This window comes from Canis lupus, chromosome 32 (assembly GCF_003254725.2).
Source record: "Canis lupus dingo isolate Sandy chromosome 32, ASM325472v2, whole genome shotgun sequence".
In the NCBI taxonomy this organism is placed as follows: domain Eukaryota; kingdom Metazoa; phylum Chordata; class Mammalia; order Carnivora; family Canidae; genus Canis; species Canis lupus.
In genome coordinates this window covers 262226-284602 of record NC_064274.1, presented here as the reverse complement: position 1 = coordinate 284602, position 22377 = coordinate 262226, and the positions used below count along the sequence as shown (strand labels likewise).

The window sequence follows — 22377 nt, the reverse complement described above, 5'->3', positions numbered from 1 at the left end:
AGTTCAGAGGGTGCCTGACTGGATCAGTCAGTAGAGCTACGTGACTCTTGATCTTGAGATTGTGAGTTCAAGCCCCACGTTGGATACAGAGATTACTTACAAATAAAATCCTTAAAAAAACATACATTTATTTAGTTTCAATTTAATGAGTTGGCCAACTAGCTCTGCAAGACCAAGATGCTATCATTTGCTTTCAACAATATCAGTCTTCTGAATTAAAATTCCCAAACAAATCCTTTAGGTATGGATTATTTTCATGCTGACCAAATCATGTGAAAAATATTTTGGAATCTCAATGAACCTTTCTAAGTAATTTGTTCTTTTTTTTTTTTTTTAAGATTTTATTTATTTATTCATGAGAGAGAGAGAGAGGCAGAAACACAGACACAGGCAGAGGGAGAAGCAGGCTCCATGCAGGGAGCCTGACGTGGCACTTGATCCGGGGTCTCCAGGATCATGCCCTGGGCTGAAGGCGGTGCTAAACCACTGAGCCACCGGGGCTGCCCAGTAATTTGTTCTGAATGAAAGTAGATGAGTTTAACATCAGAAGATCGTCAGGGGCAATGATATGGGTGAAACTTACAAACATAATGTTGAGTATAAAGGCAGACACAGAAAGGGATATACTCTATAATTCTATTGGTACAAAGTTTTTTTAAGAAGGCAAAACTAATCTATGTTTGTGGAAGTCAGAAGAGTGGTTATCCCTGAAGGAGGGAGGTACACAGGAAGCTTGAGAGATGCTGAAAAAATTTGGCTTCTTAAACCCAGGTGCTGGCTACATATGACTCCAGTTTGCAGAATTTTACTGAGCTATATCCTTAAGGTTTATGCTTTTTTTCCCCTCTACATAAGTAAAAAATAAATTAAAAAAAAAAAAAAAGATTATCATAGGTCCAGAAACAGGGACCAGAACAGGGAAATCGATAGAGAAGGAAAGCAGACTAGTGGTGGATTAGGACTGATAGTTGATGGCTAAAGGTGACAGAGTTTCTTTTTGAGGTGATGAAAACTTTCTAAAAATGACTAAAGATGGTAGCACAACTCTGTGTATATGGTAAAAACCACTGAATTGTATACTTAAAAAAAAAAAACAAAACAAAACCAGTATTTGGAGAACTATTGTTACTTTTTAAAAGATTTTATTTTTAAGTCATCTCTATACCCAACATGGGCCTTGAACTCACAACCCCTGAGATGTAGAGTCCCATGCACCAACTGAGCTAACCAGGTGCCCCAAAGAACTAGTAGTTATATTCTTCATTGCTTAGTTCCCCTGGCTGGTCCCTATGGATTCGCTACACACCCAGAATGGGTGTGGAATGAATACAGATACATATTTCCACTTGAAGAAAGGAGCTAATTCACTACCTGAGTTCCAAGGGCCTCTGACATCTACCTGGCTATTATTCACAGCTTCCCTTCTCTCAGAGCAATGCTCAGCAGCAGTCAATATTATGGGAAGGACTCTGTGGTTCTCAATCTTTTTTTTTTTTTTTTTATTTTTTTTTATTTTTTTTATGATAGTCACACACACAGAGAGAGAGAGAGGCAGAGACATAGGCAGAGGGAGAAGCAGGCTCCATGCACCGGGAGCCCGACATGGGATTCGATCCCGGGTCTCCAGGATCGCGCCCTGGGCCAAAGGCAGGCGCTAAACCGCTGCGCCACCCAGGGATCCCCTCAATCTTTCTGCATACCAATATCACCTGGGGAACTTTGAATACCAATGATGCCTGAGTCCCATACCTCGAGATTCTATTTCAATGATGCCCCCTAGGCATCTGAATTATTATTTTTTAATTAAATAATTTTTTATTTTTTTATTTTTTTAATTTATTTTATTTTTTTAAATCTGAATTATTTTTAAAGCTAGGAGGGACCAAAATCTGGACATGCTGATACATTGCCTAAACATATAGCCATGCATGCACATGCACACACACACCATGCTCACTCTCCCAGGTGCTTCTTTTTCTTTAAATATTTTATTCATTTATTCATGAGCGACACAGAGAGAGAGAGAGGCAGAGACACAGGCAGAGGGAGAAGCAGGCTCCCCATAAGGAACCCGATGCGGGACTCAATCCCAAATCCTGGGATCACGCCCTGAGCTGAAAGCAGATGCCCAACCACTGAACCACCCAGGCATCCCTCCCAGGTGCTTCTAATATACATTCAATAATGAGAACCACTGGTATAGCAGTTGCCAAAGGAACTGAAAATCTAATTTCTTACTCTGCCATTTATTAGCTATATGACGTGAATAAACTGTTCCATCTCTCTGAACCTCAGGTATGGCTTTAAGAGACACCTACATAGCATATAGTAGGTTTTCATGGCTCCTTCTTGCTTCACCTTCCAGTCTCTGCTTAGGTGTCATCTCCTGCCCGAACTTAAACCGCTGGTGTGATTAATTATCCCTTCTCTCTGTTCTTACAGCGCCTGTGCAGATCCCTGTCTTAAACCTTATTCTGTGACAGTGACATTAAAATCTTTGTCTGCATCTCTTCCATCAGTGTATACACTACTTGGAAGCAAGTTATTAATAAAAGTGATTATATGACCCTTCTTTTAGTTTTCTTTCAGAAATCATAACATTAGCTCATTTCCAAACTTTAGTTAAATAATCCTTCACAGAAAACACATGCAGCTTTGTGAAATGCACATTATCCTTATTTTGTCTACTATTAATTAAAAAAATTTTTTAAAGATTTTATTTATTTATCCATGAGAGACAGAGAGAGAGAGAGAGAGAGAGGCAGAGACACAGGCAGAGGGAGAAGCAGGCTCCATGCAGGGAGCCTGACGTCGTGGGACTCGATCCCGGGTCTCCAGCATCACACCCTGGACTGAAGGCGGCGCCAAACCGCTGAGCCACTGAGGTTGGCCTAAAAATTTTTTTAATTTAAATTTTTTATTTTATTTTTTTAAAGACTTTAATTAATTTGAGAGAGAGGGAGAGAGCATCTCAGGCAGACTCCATGCTCAGCAGAGTTGGCTTGGGATGCTCTCTCCTTCTTTGTCATTGCCCCTCCCCCAGCTCAAGCACAGTTGCACTCTCTCTCAATAAATGCATACATACATACAATCTTTTTTTTTTTTAAAGATTTATTTATTTATTCATGAGAGACACAGAGAGAGAGAGAGAGAGAGGCAGAGACACAGGCAGAGGGAGAAGCAGGCTCCATGCAGGGAGCCCGATGTGGGACTTGGTTCCGGGTCTCCAGGATCACACCCTGGGCTGAAAGCGGCGCTAAACCGCTGAGCCACCCGGGCTGCCCAAATACAATCTTTTTTTAAAAAGAAAACAAAATATCATTCTTTATACTATAAAGCCTTCCTCTTTTTTTTTTTTTAAGTAAACTCTACCCCCAATGTGAGGCTTGAACTCCCCACCTATTTTTTTCTTTTTTTAAACATTTTATTTATTTTTCCATGAGAGACACACAGAGAGAGGCAGAGACAAGGCAGAGGGAGAAACAGGCTCCATGCAGGGAGCCCAATGTGGTCCAATCCCAGGACCTGGGTTCATGCATGCCCTGGGCGAAAGGCAGACGCTAAACCACTGAGCCACCTGGGCTGCCCAAAAGGTTTTTTTTCTTTTTTTTTAAGATTTTATTTATTTATTCATGAGAGAGACAGAGAGAGAGAGAGAGAGAGAGAGAGGCAGAAACACAGGCAGAGGGAGAAGCAGGCTCCATACAGAGAACCCGACGTGGGACTTGATCCCTGGTCTCCAGGATCAGGCCCTGGGCTGAAGGCGGTGCTAAACCGCTCAGGCACCCAGGCTGCCCCCCTTAATGATTTTTATTTTTTTTCTTAATGATTTTTAAATAACATTTTCTTTTCTCTTCCTTACTATAGTGTAAGAATATAGTATAAAATTCATATAACATACAACATACGTGTTAGTCTACTGCTGATGTTACTGGTAAAGCTTCTAGTCAATAGCTATTTGTAGGTTTCAGGGAGTCAAAAGTTATATGCAGATTTTTTACTGCACACAGATCAATACCCCAAATCCCTACATTGTTCAACCGTACACACATATTTGTACACAATGTACATGGTTTCATGAACATCTTCTATTGCCATCCCCTGAAAAGGTGCATAGACCTCAGGTTTAAAACCGGTTTAGAGGGACACCCGGATGGCTCAGTGGTTGAGTGTCTGCCTTCAACTCAGGTCATGGTCCCATGATCCTCAGATTGAGTCCCATGTCAGGCTCCCTGCATGGAGCCTGCTTCTCCCTCTGCCTGTGTCTCTGCCCCTCTCTCTCTTTGTGTCTCTCGTGGATAAATAAATAAAATCTTAAACAAACAAACAAACAAAACATGCATCTGGTCTGACTGGAAGGATAGGACAAATCTTGATTCTAAGGAGGATTCTTGCCTCCTTAGTCATAAACCTCTTCTGTGCTTCCTGCTGAGGTAAAGCTTAGAGAAGTATTTTGCTGCCATGGAGCTAGAATCCAGAGGTTAGCTTGCCTACAACCTGCAAGGAAGTGTTTACCCCTGGAAACCTGTGGCTGGAAAAGAAGGCCTAATGCTGACACTTGGTGTTTTGCTCTCAACTGGGCAAGGTAGAAGAAACCAAAATGCTTTCACTGAGTATCAGCTGTATAATTTTTATGATGAGCGTTTATCAATCAGAAGTTTCACAACTGCTCTCCTAAGTTTTTGTTCTGCTGATGAATGCCTTGTAGTTTGTATATAGTTGAATTTTTTACTACCTGGAGTAGTTTCTTATTTTTTTCTTTTCTTTCTTTTCTTTTTTCTTTTCTTTCTTTTTCTTTCTCTTTTCTTTTCAATAATCTCTACGCCCAACATGAAGCTTGAACTTAACCCTGAGATCAAGAGTCACATGCTCCACTGAGTGAGCCAGCCAGATGCTCTACTACCTGGAATAGTTTTATAGCCTGGTTGCTAGAAGAGGCTTAGTGAAACAAGTATGCTTTTGAAGGTACTATATGCTTTTCCTGCTCCTGAATTTGACTATCTATTTAAGACAAAGACTCATGGTGTGGGTTCTTGGTATTTTCAAACCACTTATTTGACCCAAGAGGAGAATAGAGAGTGGAAGAAGGATGGAGGGTTCACATAGGCTACTGTCTGTTTATGACCTTATGACCATGCTGTGTTGCGTCCCCCAGTATTGAAGGTCTCCCTTGGTTTTATAACAGGAATCAGACCTATATACCCCCTGTGTTACAAACTGTGCTAAACACTATTTAATTAATCCTCCCCAACAGCCTTAAAGTTTGCTGTTTATTCCTGAAGAAACTAAAAGTCGAAGAAGTGAACTAACCTGACCAATATAAAAAAACAAGTTAAGAGCGTGCAACACTTGATCTCTGGTAGTGAATTCAAGCCCCACACTGAGTGTAGAGATTACTTAAAAAAAAAATACTAGTTAGTGAAGAAAATCGAATTTCATCCCTTTTTCCCCACTACTATATTTAAGTGGAGAATTGCTCCTTAGTTCTGGCTTCTCCCAGTACAACTTTCCTCCTCCCCCACACAAGGAAATCTGGTTTGGGTACACTGGTTGACACTGAGTAAATCCACTAGAGACTGAGTAATGACCTACCAGAATACTATTTGACAAAGGGGGATTGCCTTTTCAATAAATTGATTGTGTGTTGACCAGGGCCCCTCTTCTGGGTCAGAGTGCTTGTTCAGCATCAATTCAAAGAGGAGAGAATTGGATGACCTCAAGGCATCTTGTATCCAGACTATAAGGCTTGAAAAAGTAAACAGACCTTGTAACCTTGTAATGACTAGAATATTCATGTCTGCCAAGTATAACCTACCCTGGACAGTGTGAGATAAACACTGGTGAAATTTTGCCTCCTTCCAAAGTCATCATTTTTTAGACTCCAGGCAATTCAGGGCAGATGACTCTCTTATTTACATTATCTTTAGTTGTACTTCCCAGGATCGCTGTATCTCTTAGATCACTCAGTCCAGCCTGAGTTGATTTTCGCTGTCATCACAGCTTCATGAGCTTTGGATAGAATCCATTAGCATTTACAAACCATTATTCAGATAGGTTACTTTTGTAATCCCATAACCTAATTCTTTGGGTTGATTTTTTTCTTTTAAGTTTATTTACTTTGGAATCTCTACACCCAATATCAGGCTTGAACTCATGACCTGGAAATCAAGAGACATAGGCTCTTATGACTGAACTAGCCAGTTGCCCCTCTGGATTGATTTAATTAAAAAAATTTTAAAGATTTTATCTGTTATTTACGAGAGAACAAGAGAACACACAAGCAAGGGAAGGGGGAGGGAGAAGCAGACTCGCTGCTAAGCAGGGCACCCAACATGGGGCCCCATCCCAGGACCCAGAGATCATGACCTGAGCCGAAAGCAGGCACTTAACCAACTGAGCCATCTTCGGGTTGATTTTTGATGAGATTTTCATATCTAATTTTTAAAAAATATTTTATTTATTTATTTATTTGACAGAGAGAGAGAGAGCGCGCGCGCACACAAGCAGGGGAAGCAGCAGGTGGATGGAGAGGGAGAAACAGGCTCCCGCCAAGCAGGGAGCCTGATGTAGTGCTTGATCCCAGAACCCTGGGATCATGACCTGAGTGGAAGGCAGGTGCTTAACCAACTGAGCCACCTGGGTGCCCCTCATCTCTAAATTCTGAAGAAGGGACCTCCTTCAAGTTTGCAGCCTTTATTCTCCCAAGCTGGTAGCATTTAGAATCTCCCCTGCTTGAAGACTTTATTAGTAGGATCAAAACCAGTTAGGCGGGGGATCCCTGGATGGCTCAGTGGTTTAGTGCCTGCCTTCAGCCCAGGCCTGATCCTGGAGACTCGGGATCGAGTCCCACATCAGGCTCCCTGCATGGATCCTGCTTCTCCCTCTGCCTCTCCCTCTGCCTCTCTCTCTGTCTCTCATGAATAAATAAATAAAATCTTAAAAAAAAAAAAAAACCCACCAGTTAGGTAGCTAACATCTTTTGCAGGCATATTGTTACATTTTATACTTAACAGGAAGGTAGGTCACCAAAATATTTTATGCACCTTTTTAGATGTGTGACATACTTTAACGCAATGATCAAATGGAGAGGAAGAACATTTCTTTGAACCCTAACCTGTCTCAGGCCAAATGGATGGAAAGATTACAGGGGAAATTAACATTTGATTCTTTCTTCAGGCCATAATAGCCTTTTTCCTATTTCTTTCTAAAAGGAATGGATTCATCTTGCTCCTGGGAGCAGGTTTCTCTTTGCATCAGAAAGCTTTGCAAAGGAGCCAGCTGCACCAAGTGAGCCCTGAAATTCCCAGGTAACATGCTTTCAATTAGGAAGGCTTGCTCCAAGGCTGAGGAAGTACATCATTTAACAGTGGGTTGTGGTATAGTGGCAGGAACCTGGGAGATTCTGGGGTCTCTCTCTGAATTGGCCACTTTGAGCCTTGTACAGCTTGCCTACTTTGTGAATTGCTTGTGAAATTGAAATGAATTGTGTTTGAAAGTGTTTTGAAAACTGTAAAATGTTCTACAAATATAAGTTGTTTTTTTTTTGTTTTTTTTTTTTATGATAGTCCCAGAGAGAGAGAGAGAGAGAGAGAGAGAGACATAGGCAGAGGGAGAAGCAGGCTCCATGCACCGGGAGCCTGACATGGGATTCGATCCCGGGTCTCCAGGATCGCGCCCTGGGCCCAAGGCAGGTGTCAAACCACTGCGCCACCCAGGGATCCCCACAAATATAAGTTTTATTTCCAAGCAAATCAATGAGCAGTCACTGAAGAAGGAATTGGCTGAAAGCACTTGGTGCATATGCTTTTGTAAGCACCAAACATTAAGCGCTCAGGTTTATTGAGCATTTACCCATGTGCCAGGCACAGTTGTAAATGTTTTACATGTATTAATATTTAATCTTCATAGAACTCTAATAAGATAAATATTATCGTTCCCATTTTACAGATGAGAAACACTGAAGCACAGAGAAGTTAAGCATCCTACCTGAAGTAAGATACCTAGGTAATATATCTAACAAATGGTGAAGTGAAGCTAGGATGCAAATCCAGGCAGCCTGGCTCCAAAGCTAAGACTCTAATGCTGGCAGCATAATCCTTACTAACTGAACTGGTAGCCAGTCCAAAGCATTTGTTATGCCTGTCTCAAAAGGTTAAATGTCATATGTGTTGGAAGGCTAAAACTGTGATGAGTAAAGATGCTTTTCAAGAAAAGTCTCCTTGGGGATCCCTGGGTGGCTCAGCGGTTTGGCGCCGGCCTTTGGCCCAGGGCGCGGTCCTGGAGTCCCGGGATCGAGTCCCGCGTCGGGCTCCCTGCATGGAGCCTCCTTCTCCCTCCTTCTGTGTCTCTGCCTCTCTCTTTCTCTCTCTAGATCTATCATGAATAAATAAATAAATAAATCTTAAAAAAAAAAAAAAAAGAAAAGTATCCTTTCAGGATTTGGATTTGACCCCTCAGTGCCTAATAGTCACATTTTGGGGTCCTATGTAAACCCTACTTCTTTTTTTTTTTTTTTTTTTTTTTTATTGGTGTTCAATTTACTAACATACAGAATAACACCCAGTGCCCGTCACCCATTCACTCCCACCCCCCGCCCTCCTCCCCTTCTACCACCCCTAGTTCGTTTCCCAGAGTTAGCAGTCTTTACGTTCTGTCTCCCTTTCTGATATTTCCCACACATTTCTTCTCCCTTCCCTTATTTTCCCTTTCACTATTATTTATATTCCCCAAATGAATGAGAACATATAATGTTTGTCCTTCTCCGACTGACTTACTTCACTCAGCATAATACCCTCCAGTTCCATCCACGTTGAAGCAAATGGTGGGTATTTGTCATTTCTAATAGCTGAGTAATATTCCATTGTATACATAAACCACATCTTCTTTATCCATTCATCTTTCGTTGGACACCGAGGCTCCTTCCACAGTTTGGCTATAGTGGCCATTGCTGCTAGAAACATCGGGGTGCAGGTGTCCCGGCGTTTCATCGCATTTGTATCTTTGGGGTAAATCCCCAACAGTGCAATTGCTGGGTCGTAGGGCAGGTATATTTTTAACTGTTTGAGGAACCTCCACACAGTTTTCCAGAGTGGCTGCACCAGTTCACATTCCCACCAACAGTGTAAGAGGGTTCCCTTTTAAACCCTACTTCTGTGTGTGTGTGGGGGGGTGGTCTTGAAACATGCATGGAAAGTCATCTGTTAACCTACTTCATCAGCAAAATGGTAATAATGGAATTTTAAGATCTAGTTAGGTTGAAAATGGTCAAGATGGTATAAAGGAAAGCCTTGTAAATTTAAATGACAGACAAGTAATTTTACTCTTTTTAGAAATGCACCTGCTCATGATTGGATCCAATTCTTTTTCTTTTCTTTCCTTTTTGTAAAGATTTTTAAGTAATCTTTGCATCCAACATGGGGCTCAAATTTACAACCCCAAGGGGCGCCTGGGTGGCTCAATTGGTTAAGCATCTGCCTTCAGCTCAGGTCATGATCCCAGGTCCTGAGATTGAGCCCTGAGCCTGAGCCCTGTGTTGCACGCCCTGCTCAGTGGCGGTCTGCTTCTCCCTCCCCACTGCTCTTACATGCTGTCTCTCCCACTCTCTCTCCCCCTCGCAAATAAACAAATAAAATCTGTAAAAACAAGCAAGAAAATTTACAACCTCAAGATCAAGAGTCTCATAGTACACCAACTGAGCCAGCCAGCAGTCCCCTCCTTTTTTTCTTTTGATAGAAAAAAAAAAATGTATCAGTCATCCCATATGTCTGGCTGCATCTTTTCTTCATCAACATCAATTGGTAGATTTTTATCTGATTAGTCTGATTTCTTTATTCATTTCTTTTGTTTTACCACTTGTATCTTCTGATGCCTTGATTTGGTATTTCTAGTCAAATTACATAATTTGTTTCTTTGTATGTTATGAGAGGAAAGGGAGACAGAGCTGAAGGAATGAAAAATTAAAATCTTCCCTTAGTAAGGCAATACCTTAATGGTTTAATATTTTTTTATTGTGAAAGTAACATATGACATTAAAAAAGTAGGAAGTACAGAAAAACATGAAGCTGACCAAAAAAATGAAACATGTTCCTCCTTAATTGAGTACTGGGCAGCTCAGCGGTTTCGCGCCACTTTCAGCCCAGATGTGGTCCTGGGGACTCTGGATTGAGTCCCACGCCAAGCTCCCTGCATCAAATGGAGCCTGCTTCTCCCTCTGCCTGTGTCTGTGCCTTTCTCTGTGTGTGTGTGTGTGTGTGTATCTTATGAATAAATAAATAAAATCTTTTTTTTTTAATTTTTAAAATTTATTTATGATAGTCACACACAGAGAGAGAGGCAGAGACACAGGCAGAGGGAGAAGCAGGCTCCTTGCCAGGAGCCCGACACGGGACTCGATCCTGGGTCTCCGGGATCGTGCCCTGGGCCAAAGGCAGGTGCCAAACCCTGCGGCACCCAGGGATCCAATAAATAAAATCTTTAAAAAATTTTGAGCCATATTTTTTTTACTTAATACTGCGTCATAAACAAAAAGATTGCATCATAAACATGTTTAAGATTGAAACATAAATAGGAGACATAAAAATATATTTTTGAATATCTAAACTTACAGGTTTAGATGTAGATGTGTCAATAATATGTGAATTATTTAACCATTCACTGTTGGATATTTGAGATGCCTCCAATTTTTATTTATTTATTTATTAGATTTTTATTTATTTAATCATGAGAGACATAGAGAGAGAGAGGCAGAGACACAGGCAGAGGGAGAAGCAGGCCCCATGCGGGGAGCCCCACGTGGGACTTGATCCTGGGACTCGATCCTGGGACTCCACGACCACATCCTGGGCCAAAGGCAGGTGCTAAACCGCTGAGCCACCCAGGGATCCCCACAATGAACTTATTTTTTTATGATTTTATTTTTAAGTAATCTCTACTCCCAATGAGGAGCTTGAATTCAACAATCCTTGAGATCAAGAGTCACGTTTTACCAGCTGAGCCAGCCCGGCGCCCCACAATGAACTTCTTGGCATAAATACTTAGAAGTGGAATTATTGGCTTAAGAAGTACAAACATTTTAAAGTTTTTTATGTATCTTGCCAAATTGCTTTTTTTAAAGGATGAATTAACATTTACTTGCAACAGAAACATACAAAGGGGTTTGGTTTTGCGTATTGGAGGTTTTCATTTACAAATATTTACATTTGGGCAGCCCGGGTGGCTCAGCGGTTTAACGCAGCCTTCTTCGGCCGAGGCGTGATCCTGGAGACCTGGGATCAAGTCCCATGTCAGGCTCCCTGCATGGAGCCTGCTTCTCCCTCTGCCTGTGTCTCTGCCTCTCTCTCTCTCTGTATCTCTCATAAATAAATAAATAAAATCTTAAAAAATATATTTACATTTATTTATGGTAACAGCTCTTCATATGTGTTTAATGCTATGTACTTTTTTCTGTAAGTTGGACATCCTTTGCATAGTTTTTATAATGATTCTATTTATTTGACAGAGTGCAAACAGAGAGCGGCAGTCATAGGAAGAAGGAGAAGCAGAAGCAGGCTCCCAGCTGAGCAAGGAGCCTGATGAAGGGCTCCATCCCAGAACCTTGGGATCATGACCTGGGCTGAAGGCAGTGACCTAACTAACTGAGCCACCCAGGCTCCCCCTTTTCCATGTTTTTTGATTAGGTTTCTTATCAAAATTTTCTTAGGATTTCTTTTTTTTTTTTTTTTAAGATTTTATTTATTTATTCATGGAAGACACAGGGAGAGAGAGAGGCAAAGACACAGGCAGAGGGAGAAGCAGGCTCTATGCAGGGAACCCGACATGAGACTCGATCCCAGGACTCCAGGATCATGCCTTGGGCCGAAGGCAGACACTAAACCGCTGAGCCACCCAGGGATTCCCAAAATTTTTTTAGGATTTCTTATCAAATTTTAGTAGTCCTTTGACTCAAATTTGTGGCGGAAGTGTACAAGTATATAGCTTATATTTAGTTTGGTTATATCCTCATAATTTTCTTTATAATTGTTTCAATTGTTTCTCCTGCTTCTAAGCTTAAAAAGTCATTCCTCATCTATGTAGCCATTAGGAAAAAAATGAAGTAGATCTATGTATTAACATAAAAGGATGCCCAAGTTATACTGGTTTTTTTTTTTTAAGATTTTATTTATTTATTCATGAGAGACACAGTGAGACGGGCAGAGTCATAGGCAGAGGGAGAAGCAGGCTCCATGCAGGGAGCCCGATGTGGGACTCGATCCCAGGACTACAGGATCACGACTTAAGCCAAAAGCTCAATGGCTGAGCTACCCAGGTGTCCCGCCAAGTTATACTGTTAAGAAAAAAGTAGTATCCTGTAATAGAATGTTTAATTATCCCATTTCTCTCCATCTTTCTATTTTTCCATACAAGTATATATATCACAAACATATACACACATTTATTTATTCACCAATTATTTTTTAATGTTTCCTTTGTGGCAGAGATACATCTTTGAACAAAACAGACCAAATATGAGCCCTTATGGAACCAAAGTTTATTGGCGAGGCCAAGAGTTTTTAAAATCCCAACAAATGATACATGTCAGGTGCCAAGAAGTGCTATGAACAGAAATAGAGCAGGGTGAGAGATGGAGAGTTGAAGGGTTTCCTCTTAATTCAGTGTTCAGAGAAGACCTACGGTGGCATTCAGTATTGAATAAATTTAGTATATTATTTTATATAGGAATATGGATAGAGGGGTGCCTGGGTGGCTCAGTTGGTTAAGTGTCCAACTCTTAATATTGGCTTAGGTCATGATCTCAGGGTGGTGGGATCCACCTCTACCTTGGGCTCCATGCTCAGCAGGGAGTCTGCTTGTCTTCCCTCTGCCCTTCCCCCATGCTTGCTCTCCGTCTCTCTCTCAAACAAATTAAATCTAAAAAAAAAAAAAAGAAGAAGATAGAAAAATATTTGGAAGAACATTCACTGAAGTCTGTATTCACTTCGCAGTGAGTATTACCTATAGCCCTTCTTGTCACCCAGAAATAAACAGCAAAATGTCCTATGTTAGACTTCTCCCTTACTCCCCATATCTAGTTAATCATCACGTTCTTTGCCACTGTCTTAAGCTATTTTCACTTTTTTTTTGCCATTTTCACTTTTTGAAAAAATAGTATTTCTTCATTTTTATATGCTAAATAATGTCAAATGGACATGTTTAATGCTTAGGGCTTCCCCTGGCCAAACTGGGGACAATGTGAGCATCAGGATGAATGTTGATAATATTGAATTATAAAATAGGAATCCATGAGTTCAGGGTGATAGAAATAAAATAATTGGATAGCCCAGGTGGCTTAGCAGTTTAGTGCCACCTTTAGCCAGCATGATCCTGGAGACCAGGGATCAAGTCCTTTGTCAGGCTCCCTGTGTAGAGCCTGCTTCTCCCTCTGCCTGTGTCTCTGCTTCTCTCTCTCTCTCTCTCTCTCTCTGTGTCTCATGAATAAATAAATACAATCTTAAAAAAAATCATAAAAAAAAAATAGGAAAGAAGGAAAGGTCTTCATTATAGTACAACTGCAACTAATAAATGTAGAAAGAATGATGGAATTAGAAAAGTCACAATTTGGCAGCCACCATAACAAAAATTGATTTAGCCAGGAATCATCAATGGATGCTAAAACTGGTGTGATCAAAGGATGATGAGAAATGGGATATGTACATAATCTCAAAGTAGGATCATACACAAGACACTTATTAATTACAAATAGTAACTGTACAGTGGAGAATCCTGGGAGACTGCCTCAACCAGGTGATGAAAGCAAACATCATCATTATGGGACAAAAGGACATCAGTTGCCTCCTGATATGATGAGCTAGGAAAGTCAGAACAGTACTTCTCTGGTATTTTTGCCAAAAATACACAATCTAAATCTAAGGGAACAAGAGGCTACCAAATTCAGGGGCATTCTTCAAAAGAATTGTCCTGCACCCTAAAAATATCATTGTCGTAAAAGAAAAGAAAGACTGAGAAACTACTCCAGACTCCAGAAGACTAAGGTTTCATGGCAACTAAATAGCTTTGTAATCCTGAATTTTTTTAAAGATTTATTTAATTTTTTTAGAGACAGCATGAGCAGGAGGGGAAGGGAGAGGAAGAAAAATCTCAAGTGGACTTTGTGTTGACCGCAGAGCCTGATGCAGGGCTCCATCTCACGATGCTGAGATTGCTACTTGAGCCAAAGCCAAGAGTCGGATGCTTACCTGAATGTACCACTCAGGTGCCCCTGTAATCTTTAATTGTATCCTGGACCAGAGAACAGTTTTTTTTTTTTCTTTTTCTGTAAAGGTATAAGTTGGACAATTGATGAATTTGAATGTCTGTAGATTATAGTGTTGTATAAATGTTAATTTCCAATTTTGATAATTGTATTGTAGTTATATAAGAGAATGTCCTTGTCTTTTAAAGGGACATCATGTCAGAAAAAAAAATTTAAACTAGAATCTGTTCAGAGGTGGTCTTTTAAAGACAATGGCTATATGACAAACTACGATTTATCTGACAGAGTAACTATAATAACCACTTACAGTTTTCTTCAGAACTCTTGGATTTGTTCATTCAGTAGCTACCATCGAATACCAATGTATCAAGCATAGTACTAGACATGGAATGAAGCAGAAACGATTGCAAAGTAGTGTCCTCAGGAAATTGACAGCCTATAGGAGGTGAGCAAAGATGCGAAGAGAGTGAGAGAGATGGAAGGAGAGAGACAACTGATGAGAATGATAAAACAAATGTAGTAAAAATTAACATTTGAGGAATATAAGTGAAGGGCATAGGGAATTCATTTACTATTTTTGCAATTTTTCAGGATCTGTGAAATAATTTCAAAATAAAAAGTTAAAAATATATTGTAAAAACTGCCAAGAAGAGAAAAAGAAATTAAGGGACAGTAAAAGAAGTTGACTTCAATAGACTAGAGTTTAATAGACAACTTGCAAAACTTGTACCTTGTTAGGCCATGAAGAAAATTCTCAACAATTCCACAAAGCACAAAAATATACATGCCATACTCACAGACTAAAACAAGTAAAACTTAAAATTTAGAAATTAAAATTATTTAGATGTTCTCAATTACTTCTCTCTAAACAATAACTGAATCAAAGCAGTAAATGTGAACTATTGGCTATGGCCTAAACTATTAGCAAAGGAAAAATCTACAGTCCTAATTTTATTTATTTATTTATTTATTTATTTATTTATTTATTTATTTATTTAAGATTTTATTTATTTATTCATGACAGACACAGAGAGAGAGAGAGGCAGAGACATAGGCAGAGGGAGAAGCAGGCTCCATGCAGGAAGCCCGATGTGGGACTTGATCCCTGGTCTCCAGGATCATGCCTTGGGCCAAAGGTGGCACTAAACTGCTGAGCTACTGGGGCTGCCCTACAGTCTTAAATTTATTATTATTCATCAAGAAAAAACAGAAACCTATAAGTCATACACTGTTTTATAAGTTAGGGCAAAAACATCACAAATACAAGGTGCCCAGGAAAAAGACTGTTGTGCCCTCTGTCTGCTCTTAAATGGTCACTCAGCCAGTTCATAGAGACATTTAGGGCAGTACTTTTATTGTGCCAGTACCAAATGCTGGATGGGAGAGGCAAATGAGATCTTCACTCGTGGAACTTACAGGGTATGTGTGTATACAAGCAGGAAAACATCAGATATTAAATAATAAATTCAAAAATTCAGTGTTGTGAAGAAGTACACAGTGCTGTTTATCCCTAGTGCAGTATCACTTAACAGTACCCTCGGTGGTCATTGTTTCCCTACTGACTTTGTTTGAGTCTCTCTTTTTTACTACATCTCTATCCATCTTTTTCTATTTTTCTCTCTTTCCTCCTCTTGCTCTCTTTTCTCCCCCTCCCTCCCTCCTTCTCCCAATTCCCTGAAGACACTGTGTTTCATTTATTTTTGCCTCATCTTGAGCCTAGTGCTCTGCTTGATATATTGGCACTCAATGGTGGCTACTGAATGAATGAATTCCAGGAGTTTTAAAGAATCCTGTATGTTAATTAAGTGGACACTCTGCAAGGCAACTTGTAGATTGCCATTTAAACATATGTGTATGTGTGTGTATTATATTAGATTTTATTTATTTTAGAGAGAAAGAGATAGTGTGAGTGCAAGTGGGAAGAGGAGCAGAGGGAGAGAGAGAAAGAATCTCAAAGAGATTCCCTGCCAAGTGCAGAGCCTGACAGGAGGCTTGATGTCATGAGATCATGACCCATGAGCCAAAACCAAGAGTTGGACGCTCAACTGACTAAACCACCCAGGCACCCTGTAGATTACTATTTGACTTAAAACGAAATCTAGAAGAGAATCTAGGAACTGAAGAATATAAAGAGAACACAAAATAACCACAGGACACAGCTTGGAAAAACTAGTAGACTGTTTAAGCAGTATTTGGTTAACTGAAATTCTAAGAAAGATAGTTTGTGTAAGGGAATCATACTTAATTCACCTTTAGAATGCTTGAATAAGCTGTTTTGGTAGTAGTACTTAGAAAAATCAATAGGTGCAATTTACTTTGATTTTTCACAGACTTTTGCTTTTTTTTTTAATTTCTTAAGATTTTATTTATTTATTCATGAGAGACACATAGAGAGAGAGGCAGAGACACAGGCAGAGGGAGAAGCAGGCTCTGCAGGGAGCCCGATGTGGGACTCGATCCCAGGACTCCAGGATCACGTCCTGGGCTAAAGGCAGGTGCTAAACTGCCTGAGCCACCCAGGCTGCCCTGATTTTTCACAGACTTTTGATAAAGCTTCGCATCCTAGGATCTCCCCTGGAACAGGAAATAGGCCTGAAGTGTCAAATGAAGAGTGAGTGTGTAAGAGAAAAAGTGGTAAGAAAAGAGGGAAGTAAATAAGAACTAGATTGAGTAGGCCTTGGAGGCCAGTTGGGACTTGAGATTTTGTTGTGTTGCTTTTGGAAGGTTTTGAATATGTCATCTGGTCATAGCTATAAAGGATCTGGTTTCTGTGCCTGTGAGACTAGACTGTAGTAGGATAAGAATGGAAGCATCAAGACCAAGTGGTGGAAGGCTGTTGCAGTAGGCAATGGTGGCCTGGACTATGATAATAGTAGTAATAGTGATGAGAAATGTTTAATCCAGGTTAAGTATTGAAGGCAGAGGGAATAGAAGTTACCAATGATTATGTGGTGTGAGTCAAGGGTAATTTAAAAGTTTGTGGCTTGAGCCATTGAATGAATTCAATTCATACCGGTTTCTTTGCCTTACAGTCTATTAGGGGAGAGGGTGTTTCATGGATCCTGTATTTGAAGAGCAGGGACATTAGGAGGCTACTGTAGTTCTTCTGGAAAGATGAAAGGGGCCTGAACCTGGGCAGAGGCTGTAAGTGTAGAGAGGCATTCCAAGGGCACAGACTTGATATTTAGGAAGTAAAAATTACCACATAGGAAAACAGTTTAAAAGGCACCTGGGTGGCTCAGGGGTTGAGCATCTACCTTTGGCTCAGGGTGTGATCCTGGGTCCTGGGATGGAGTCCTGCATCGGGCTCCCTACAGGGAACCTACTTCTCCCTCAGCCTGTGTCTCTGCTTTCTCTCTCCGTGTCTCTCATGAATAAATGAAATATTTGAAAAAGGAAATGTTTATGGCTTTTTACTAAAATTGAAGATAGCCAAATCTTTTCCCCCAGTAACTCACTTATTGGTATTTATCCTAGAGCAGGGGTTGCCTGAGGTATGTTTTTGGATAGCCCTAAAGCTAAGTGAAAACTGTTTCTTACTTTTTCGTTTTTGTTTTTTGAGGGAGAGCACAAGGAAGAGAGGGGCAAAGAGAGAATCTTTTTTTTTTTTTTTTTTTTTAAGATTTATTTGAGCGAGAGAGCTCACACTGAGTGGAGGGAGGGGCAGAGGGAGACAATCTCAAGCAGATTCCTAGCTGAGTGTGGAGCCCAAGGAAGGCCTTGATCTCACAACCCTGATTTCATGACCTGAACTGAAACCAGAAGTCAGATGCTCAACTGACTGAGTCACCCAGTTACCCCTGTTTCTTTACATTTTTAAAGGATTTTAAAAGGAGGTGGGTGGGATATGTAACAAAGAATTTGTGGCCTTCAAAACTTATAATATTCATTCTCTTGTCCTTTACAGTGTAAGTTTGCCAACCCATGCTGTAGGCCAGTTGGGTTTTTCTGTTTTTTAAGATTTTTATTTTTAAGTAATCTCTACACCTAATGTGGGGCTTGAACTCACAACCCTGACATCAAGAGTTGCATGCTCCACTGAACAAGCCAGTCAGCTCCCCCAGTCAGTGGTTAGGAGAACAGCAATAGCATTACCTGGGAACTTGTTAGAAATGTAAATTCTCAGGCCTCAACACAGACTTGATGAATCAGAACCCCTGGGAGTGGGGCTCCGCAATCTGTTTTAACAAGCATTCCAGGTGATTTTGAGGTAGGTTAATTTCTGAGAACCATAGCTCTAGAGAAACTTTTGTGCTTTGTGCACCAGGATACGTTATCGGGAAGAATAACAGTGGTTGTGAATAAGAACCCCAAACTGGAAACAATCAAAATGTCCATCAGCAGTAAGAGGAGATAAATAAATCGTGGCTGTTAATTTAGTGAGAGTATTTTACAGCTTGGGGTGAAGGGCGTGGAGTGTGATGACAGACTGCTTGTGTTTGAATCTTAGCTCCCCCCAACAGTAGCTGTGTGACCTTGGCAAGTTATTTGATGTAAACTTCAGCTTCCTCATCTGTAAAATGGACATAAAATAGTAACTACTCTATAGGGTTAATGCCATGCTTAAGAAATTACATAAAGTAATTGGAAGAGTGCCTGGTACTGAAGTAATTAGACTTAAAAGGGCGATCTGCATGCATGCTTTAAAGGAAAAAAGCATGTCAAAGTTCATCTCCTAAAAGTCACGGTCTGCTCAGATAGTTTTCATGTAACAAAATGATTAAGCAAACAAAGGTAAAAATGTAGTTTTGGAGGTTCGGATGTTGGCAGTGCCTCTGCAAACCTTGGTTTTCATATGTGGAAAATACTTTAAAATTTCTCTTAGATGATGTCAAGCAAACTGATGAAACATCTATTCCCGCATTATGTCTGATACATGGGCACGTAATAAATGTGTTCTTTCCTTTTCTAATTGCCCTTTCATTCCTTTCATCATTTTCTCAGCCCTTCTTTCCAAAAGTGCCTCTGCTGCCTCGATATGCTTTTGAGAAACATTGCCAGCACTAAGGTGCAAAGTGGCTTCCTTGACTATAATATTTGGCTTTTTCCACGAATCAAGGTCACGAGTGTCAGTGTCGACTGATTTCCCAGCTATGCCCTGGGGCCTGGTCTGGGCCTGGATCTAGGACAGGGCTTTAATCCTGGTATGTCCTGGGATTTCAGCCTTTTAGCGTCCTTAATGTGTAAAACGCTTAGTATGTATTTAGCAACACCTAAACGCAGAACAGGCGCACAAAGAAGTGGATTCCACCCGCCCCCGCCCCCGCCCCCGCCCCGTGCAGGCCACATCGTATTTTTCTGCATCCCGGGGCCTTCCGCCTAGTAGGCTCCGTGACGTATCCTGCTTTGGGCCATCAGAGTGAACTTAACCTTCTCAGTGGAGTTTAAAACCTCCATTTCCCAAGATGGGTCAATAACGTAAGTGAGTCTGGGGTGCAAAGAGCTGAAACCACCGGCTGCTTACGGTCTAGAGCAGCAACCTGCAGACACCGAGTTCGAGAGAAAATGGCTAAATTCCCTCCCTTTTAACATCAATAATCCGGAGGGACCAGACACATCGCTCTCCAAAAATGCCGCAAAAGGCACAGCTGCGCGGCCCACCAGTTCCCGTTCGGACGCGATCTCGCACGGCGGCCAGGCCAGGGCCGCAGCACAGGAGCAACGCCGCCGCCTTGTGACGTCAGGTCAGCGGCCTCGCCGCGGCCTCAGGCCGGTTCCGGTTCCCCGGCGTTCCGGGCGCGAGCGTACGTGAGCGCGGCGGCGCACTGCGCGTGCTCCGCTAGAGACGCGAGAAGGTTGGGCCCCAGGCGTGGAGGAGATGCGCGATTGGCCGGCGCCGTGCTGGGGGGTTCCCCGGCCCTGTCGGCAGGGGTAAAACAATAAGAGGGGGCGGCGGCAAAGGGGGCGGGACGTCCGTGTTCCTAGTCGCTCGCCGCAGCGCCTGGCGCCTGTGAAGAGGTGGTTGTAGGGGAAACGGGCTCGCGGCTCCCCGGCTGCCGAGGCTTGCGGTTCGTCGGAGGGAGGGGGCGGCGAGCGAGAAGAATCCGCTGCAGCCGGTCCTCGGCGGCTCCCCTGGTGACCCCGCGCGACGTCCCCGCGCCGCTGCTGGTTGGAGGTGTGTGCGGGGCCGGGCGGGAGGTCGGAGCGGGGTCGGAAGGGGACACTCGCGCGCCCGGCTCGAGGCAACCGTCCTGGGAGTGAGCCCTGGAGTCGGAGTGTCGCGGCGAAGAGACATTGTTCTTGTCGGCTGCCGCGCCGCCGAGTGTGCGTGAAAGAAGCCGAGCCTTTCCTCTCAGGTGCGGGATGGAAGGCCGCGCGGGAGGGGAGGTGGCCGGCGCGCGTCCTGTGGACGGACGTTCCGGAGGGCACAGGTGGGGCCCGGGTTTGTTGGAGATGAGGTGGCGGCCTGGAAGGGGAGCGGGACCGGGAGCGCAGCAGCTCCCAGGCGCCGGGGGAGGCCAGTACGGGGACGCGGAGCAGTAGGGCTTCCGAGGGCGATGGTTTAGGGTGGGAGCCACGCGCAGCCTCGTCTCTGAGTCGCCTTCGTGTCTCCCTCCCGGGTCCGAGGGAGCGGGAGGCCGCCGCCGCCCCGCCCGTGGGGGAGGGGAAAAGAGGCTCTGTCGGCGGAGGCAGAAGCGACGCAGATGCGAAAGTAGCGGCCTCCGGGCACCATTTCTGTGCACCGAAGCGGAATCCGGGTTTGAAGGCAGCCGCAGCTTCGCTCACCCGGTACCTGGTGTTCCACGTTCTTGGACAACCCCGTCGGGCTTATGCCTGGAGTGTTGAGAAACCCGGGCTACGTGAAACGAACACCTACCTTCTTTCCGCTATTTTAGGCAGACGATCCTTTATTGACCTAGGGAGAGCAAAGATGTTTCAGTGCTTTGGGAAATGGGTTTCTTCCTCTTCCCCCCACTTTTTTTTTTTTTTTTTTTGAGTGGGGAGTGGGAAAGATAGTCAATGAGAGGAACATAAGCTTCCCTAGATTGTGTTGATTTTTGTTTGTCGAATCTGATCGAATCTTATCTGCGTCTTTAAAAGCAGATTTTTAAAGATGGCTCTGTGCCGCTTTGGAGCGAATTCAGATTTGCATCTACAGTTTTCCGCATAGATCAGTTTTTCCCCCAAGGCATACCTAACTTCTTAACAGATTTTTTTTTTTTTTTTTCCAAAGGTAGGTGTCTTTGCTGCCTTTAAAAACAACAGCAGCAAAACTCGTGCACTGAAGCTGGATTGATAGCAAAATTGACCTCTCCTGCAAGTTAAGATTTCAGTTTGGGTCAAAATATTGTTTTTAGATTCAAAGCTCCACATACCGTTCTAGCCCTCCAAATGTTAGCATTACCTGTACCTGCATCCGTGAACCATCAGCTGCAGTAAGGGAGCCCCATAGGTTAGAGGGAAAGAAAAAGAGAATTCCTTCTCTAGTTCCATATTTGGCAGTTAATTTAGCCTTAGGCATGTGAACAAAGTTTCTAAGTAAACACTTGGCCCTGTTAGTATCCAGTGGTCCTTTTGATGTCCAAAATTCCTGGTCTTTATTAACAGATACACGGTATGATTAGTTTGAACTCCTTAGAACTGGATTATGTGTAGTTTCTTTGGTGATATCACCTTCCTGTTTTCTTAAATTTGGGGGATTGGTCATGTGTATTCCTGTGTTATGATTTAATCCTTAGAGGTTGGATTCTGAAAGGCTATCAAGGAATTGGGAGGATAAGAACTTCAATTGGATTATTAAGAGTCGTTATGGTTCAAGTTTTTAAATATTTGGATTGAAATATTAGTCAGTAGTGAACAAGTCTTAAGAGTGAATCAGTATTTGTGGGGAGTTTAGGGATTAGAAGTAGAAGAAAGGGGAAGGAAAAAAGTCTTTAGATAATTTGATAGCTTAATTTAGTGTTCATTAGTAGCTGACCAATTGATTCTTGAGTTTCAGTAATATTGGCACTGTTGGTAGCAGGAAATACTCATTGTCCATATTTTACTTAGGAGAGATCAAAATGAAAATTTTGATATCAGTTGTTGAAAATCTGAATACTAATTGCATGTTTGGATTTTTTTTAAGGATTTATTTATTCATGAGAGGCAGAGATATAGGCAGAGGGAGAAGCAGGCTCCATGGAGGG

General features: G+C 42.1%; 2 protein-coding genes across 6 annotated transcripts in view; one reads left to right on the top strand and one right to left on the bottom strand.

The window, feature by feature from the left end:
* Positions 1–22377, top strand: part of G3BP2 (G3BP stress granule assembly factor 2) — an 87005-nt gene that overhangs the window by 33026 nt on the left and 31602 nt on the right. For 2 of the 5 annotated variants that reach the window (XM_035709512.2, XM_035709509.2), the window contains exon 1: positions 20223–20363. The exons of 1 other annotated variant lie outside the window; for it this stretch is intronic. The gene's annotated coding sequence lies outside the window, so the exon portion shown is untranslated. Of the gene's footprint in view, positions 1–4836; positions 4966–7211; positions 7308–7947; positions 8005–20142; positions 20620–22377 lie in introns of those variants that run through there. 2 more of the 5 variants (XM_049105042.1, XM_049105043.1) reach the window with 2 other exon arrangements.
* LOC118353088 (putative uncharacterized protein ENSP00000383309) lies at positions 14556–21896 on the bottom strand. The gene is made up of 3 exons (XM_035709609.2): positions 21863–21896; positions 19713–21015; positions 14556–14684 (listed from the first exon to the last, which is right to left on the bottom strand). The coding sequence occupies exons 1-2, from the start codon at positions 21894–21896 to the stop codon at positions 19934–19936; spliced, it is 1116 nt and encodes a 371-aa protein (XP_035565502.1). The 3' UTR covers positions 14556–14684; positions 19713–19933.